The 5,513-nt window shown below is 52.6% G+C and overlaps 1 protein-coding gene across 1 annotated transcript in view; it reads left to right on the forward strand.

The window, feature by feature from the left end:
* Positions 1-1,419, forward strand: part of FOXG_14334 (uncharacterized protein) — a gene marked incomplete at both ends in the record, with an annotated part of 2,147 nt that extends 728 nt beyond the window's left edge. Inside the window, 3 exons of the mRNA XM_018394403.1 lie at positions 66-294; positions 396-937; positions 981-1,419. Coding sequence (XP_018254527.1) covers positions 66-294; positions 396-937; positions 981-1,419 — 1,210 coding nt within the window. The remainder of the gene's footprint in view (positions 1-65; positions 295-395; positions 938-980) is intronic.
* Between the last annotated feature and the right edge of the window lie 4,094 nt (positions 1,420-5,513).

A 5,513-nucleotide genomic window follows, 5' to 3' on the forward strand; every position in this document is an offset into this window, starting at 1 on the left:
CGGGCCCATATATCCCGGAAACTCGGAGTGGATCCCCTCAAGATCCCGCGCGTACTCCAAGTCAGGTCCGGATGGGCCGTCCTTACCGCCGACATAACCACCCGTGACCTCCTCGTGCAGAGACAGACCGAATGGGCACCCGACTTGGGGGCCACCGCCGTAGAGACTAGGCAGGAGTGGTTTACCTACCTAGTCTCGGATTACACTCGCAAGCTGACCGACCTCTATGGCAATGAAGCGGATAGCGACGCAGCCGTGGAGGAAGAAATAGATATCCAGACAGGGCAGAAACCCGTCAACATACGGCCCGCGCGGCATCAACCTGACAACCCCTTAACGAAGACCTTACTTGTGTCCTTCCTGGAGCCAGTCAAGAAATACTGGCGCCTCTTCAGCAGCCGACCAGCAAGGCTGATCAAGAAAAGCGACCGGCCAAGGCAGTGCAATGTATGCTTGGACTATCACCCGTCACGTACCTGTCATCGACTCCCCCTGTGCAAACGCTGCGGCAAGGCCGCCGGCCACGACTCCGGGGACTGTACCGCCCCCGAGCAATGCGCCAACTGCCTCGGCCCGCACAGCGCCAACTTCGCCGACTGCCCAGCTCGCCCGAAAAAGGTCCACGGCGTTTTCCGCCGGCTGACCAAAGAACAAGGGACCATATCCGAGTTGTGGGCGCTGAAACATATCGCCAGCGCAACGTAGAAGCGCAACGGCACGCACCTGACCTACAGCAAAACGGCCTACCGCAGGATAGCACCGGGTCGCTAGAAAGATCGAGCTCTCGAGCTAGCAGCCCGGCCGCGCCAAGAGCGCCGTCTTGCATAATGGTGGCCACTACCCCCGAGCCAGAGGAGGAACCCGAACACCCAAGACCCGGGTCCCCAAGGAAGCGCCGCATCGTCCCGATCTCGCGTCCCCACTATCATGGGCACGAGTAGGCACCCGCGAGCACGAAGATGCGAGAAAAAGACCCTCAGGGTCTTTCAAGCCAACGTCGGCAAGGTTCCCCTGGTCCACGACTGTGCCCTTGCATTGGCAGACTCTGAACGATACGACATCGTGCTCCTCCAAGAACCAGGGACGACAACGGCAAACTCCCGCTGCCTCACGAAGACCTATCCTGCATACGACATCTACTCCCCAGTCGAAGCCTGGAACAGTAATTCCACTCGACCTAGAGTCATGACGTACGTCCGCCGAGACTCTAAGCTCTCGGCAGATCAGAATCGGCCATACCAAAGCCGCGATATCCTGTGGCTTACGGTCAACGATACAACAATAGTCAACTTCTATCGCCAGAACGACGAAAGGGATGCGCTGGATACTTTGCTGCAATGGCCGATCCCTGATCGCTGCCTCGTGGCAGGCGACTTCAACGCTACCATCCAGGACCACCTAATAGGTAACCCCACCTAATGGATAACCAAAATTTCGCTCCGCCCACACAAAATCCAAATTTTGATGCGTGCATAAAACACCAGGTCGTCAATTAAAAGGCAAAGCTTTGGAGAGAAACCCTATAAATAATCGATCTTTACTCTCTGCGTGGTTTTTTGACCTCCCGACCGCTCCGTGTACGCTGGCAGTGCTTTGTTACGACCCTAAAGTCGTCACTTTTATCCTCTGACCTGACATCCACCTCAATCACCGACTCGGCCTCCTCGTCCACATCTAACTCTATTTCTGCTTCCTTTGAGTCAGGGAGAGCTTCTCTAGCTGCTAGAGTCTCCGCCAGAGCCATGAATCGTCGGTTCGGGTTCGGTACCGCCTTTCTTTTCTTCCCTCGCTGCACCTGGGCCATCTGCTCCTCGAGGCCCGTAATCCGCGCATTCTGAACGGCCACCTTCATCTCTAAAGTTTCCAACCCCTTTGTGATCTTACTGTACTTCCGCCTGGTCGGACGACTGCGGTGTTTGGCTAACTCTCTCACCTGGCGGCTCGTTTTCGGCGTATCATCTGAGTGCAACTGAGGAGGGCTCGGCATCTTGAACCATTCCATCACTTTTTCTTTATCCGGTTGAATTTCAGGATGCGTTAGAGCCTTGTGATAGTTTATAGGCTAATTTCTAATAAATCTCTAACCAGATAAGATAATCTCTTTCCTTATGCCTGCCTCCCTGGCTTTTGCATATACCCGAATAAAGTTGACTTTATTAATTAGCGCAGAATCGGTCAAACTAGCCAGCTTTTAGAGTTCTTTCTAATATGCACCTTTAATAATATTAAAAATTCCATTATCTAACGGTTATAGACCATAGGAACAATATGCTAGTAGGTAACAGCAGTAGACGTTATTCAGAAAGCACGTAGCCATCTACTTATCCTGGATGCTAGTTAGCAATCTTATAGTAGGCGACTCCGCGGCAAAAACCCCGAAATGCTCACCTATGCATGGCTTTCGTGACCGTTAAGGATAATGAGTCTCGCATCCGATGCATTATAAGGCTCTGTTTAAGGTAGATAGACGTCTTTTAACCACTTGAGAGCTATATGGTTATTGGTCTAGCTGTTCGGGGATGTAATGTAGTGCCAGTCTGCTATTAATTCGAATTCGTTAAGAAACCACTGCTTTTATAGCTCTTTTCCTTTAAAGATAATACCCGGCTTTAAAGCGCGACCAGTTATAGTAACACCCTTAATAAACGAGGTCCAAGTGTGTGACTGGATGCTTTTTAATATCGCCTTCTTCTTCGGGTCAGAGCGCCTGATTACGAGGCTATTTAGGCCTTATAGATACCTAATTAGTTATAACCTATAGAAACCTATAGGGTACTTATAGAAGGCTTACTGAAACCTGCTATTATACCGCCCTCGTCCATATTAACCGTATTCTCAGGCTTGATCTAGCTGTATTCTATCTCCTGAATACGTTTATTTCTGCTTGCTTAACCGGAAAGTCGTCCCGAAAGGGTCGACTGAGGCACTCCACGTTTCTGAGCCGCCTCATTCTGTGAGAGGCCTTTATTAGTAATATCTAATATAGCTTCAGCTATGTTATCTTCGGTATAGTTACGACGAATTATTGCGGGGGGAGTTCTGTAGAGTAAATTAGGTAAAAAGTGGGCTTAAAGAGATAGAGTCACCAAGGGTATATAAGGTAAAATGCAAAAAAATCAAAGGGCTATGGAACCAGGCCACGAGGCGGAACGGGGAAATTTTAAACCGATATGGAAATTCTTTGGAAAAAGTAATATAGTATAGGTCTTATTTTGCAAGTACCTCTATTCCTGGCCGAGTATGGTGTAATTGAAAATTTGGATTTTGTATGGGCGGAACGAAATTTTGGTTATCCATTAGGTGGGGTTATCCATTAGGTGGTCCTGGATGGTAGACATCATACATGGCAGACAGGCCCAACTACGAACCGCGGCCACGAGATTGCCTCTTGGGCATCGGAAAATGACCTCGGCTTGCTGAATACCTCAGACATCCCCACAAACCCGCATGGAAATACCATCGACCTCGCCTTTTCGTTTTCAAGGCCGTCCAATGGCTGAGATCGCCAGGAGCCTTCCAACCGCCTCCACTCCAAGTGGACGACGTGGTCTACGAAACCCAGCTCGACAAGGCCAACGCGCTCCGGCGAGCGACTCTAGAGCGTCGGACAGCTGAGGACGATATCAAGGATCCCTGGATCGAGGTCAGCCCTCGCAAAACGATCCCATTTCCGCATGAAATCTCCCTAGAAGAAGCACAGGATGCGACTCTCCGCACCGGGAATACATCACCGGAGGCAGATAACATCACAGTCAAGCTCCTCACAGCAGTATGGCATATTATCGGAACACACGTTCGCCGCCTCTTCGAGGGGTGCCTGGCAATAGGCCACTACCCAAAGCCTTTCAGAGCGGCCGAGGTGGTCATGATCGCCAAACCTGGACGCAGAGACCTGACGAACCCGCGAGCCTGGCGACCCATCTCTTTGCTCCCCTGTCTCGGCAAGGGACTGGAACGGTTAGTCGCGTGCCGTCTCGCGTGGGCATGCATTCACCATGGAGTCCTTCACCCGCAACAAGCTGGAGCGCTTCCAAAGAGGTCTGCGACAGACCTCGTAGCCGCCCTAGTTCACGACATTGAGGAGGCATTTGCGCGCAAGAAGGTGGCCACGCTGGTCACGATGGATATTCAAGGCGCGTTCGACACTGTCCTACGCAACAGACTGATTCTGCGACTTCGGGAACAAGGCTGGCCCGAACATCTCGCCCGATGGGCCGGATCCTTTATGGATGACCGATCTGCCTGTGTTAGGTACCAAGATACAATCACCCCGCTCTCTCCTCTCCAGTGCGGTCTCCCTCAGGGATCGCCGCTATCGCCGATCCTCTTCCTGTTATATACAGAGCCCATCTACCGACTGAGCAACCCTCAAGGCCGGTTCTGCTATGCAGATGACACAGCCATCCTGTGCGTCGGCGACACGGTCGAGGAAACGGCCGCTGCGGCATCACGTTCTGTCGAAGAAATGGTCCGCTGGGGCGCTGCAAACGGGGTATCTTTCGACCCCAAGAAGACCGAAGTCATGCACTTCTCTCGGAGCAAGCTCGAGACCGCACCGGCAATACGCCATGGCGACGTCGAGAAGCACCCCGAGGCAGCAATGCGCTGGCTAGGCATCTGGCTGGACAGCAGCCTGTCATTCCGAGTTCACGCAGAGAAGTGGACAGCTAAGTCACAGGCTGTCGCCTACCATCTGCGAGGACTTACCAACACGATACACGGCCTGCTTCCCAGCGCTGTACGGAGTGCCGTCAGGGCCTGCGTTGAACCAGTCCTGCTCTACGGCACCGAAGTATGGTACCCAGGGGCAACCCGACCGCGGTGGGACCAACCGTCCAAAGACCGGCCGTCAAGTACCGGTATCCGACATCTCCTGCAGAGAATAAACAAGGCTATAGTTCAATCTATGCGAGCTATACTCCCTGCCTGGAAGACGACACTGATTGCTATCCTCCATCGGGAAAGCGGGATACCACCTATCACTCAGCTTCTTGAAGCACGTCAATACCGTTTCTCCGCCCGGCTTAAATCCCTTGATGAGGCTTACCCCCTCGCGAAGCGCATGCTTCCACCTAGGCAACCTATATACCATCAGCTAATCAAGCGGAAGTCCCAAGCTCTAACAGAGAGCAGCTTTAGAACCCGTCTTCGAAGGACTAATAAGCTCCTCGCACCCTGTCTACGACCAGCCCTCATGAAGAAACGCTTCGGCAAGGGACAAGACACACCCCTATAGACAGCCCCGAAAGAGGAATCAGCCGAGGCCTTCCTCCAGTGGGTTGAGACAGTAGACCCAACCACCTGGATCGTATACTCAGACGGTTCATTGTCCTCGGAGGGAGCAGCCAGCTAATGCTTCGCCATTCACCAGAATGACCTCTCTATCTGCGACGGCTCGGGCCGTCTTGGATCTGCCGAGGTCTTTGACGCTGAAGCTACAGGAGCACTGGAGGCCTTAAGGCCGCTCTGAACCTCCTAGCATCAGCGGCACGGGACATTATAGTCTGTCTAGA

This window comes from Fusarium oxysporum, chromosome 15 (assembly GCF_000149955.1).
Source record: "Fusarium oxysporum f. sp. lycopersici 4287 chromosome 15, whole genome shotgun sequence".
In the NCBI taxonomy this organism is placed as follows: Eukaryota; Fungi; Ascomycota; class Sordariomycetes; order Hypocreales; family Nectriaceae; genus Fusarium; species Fusarium oxysporum.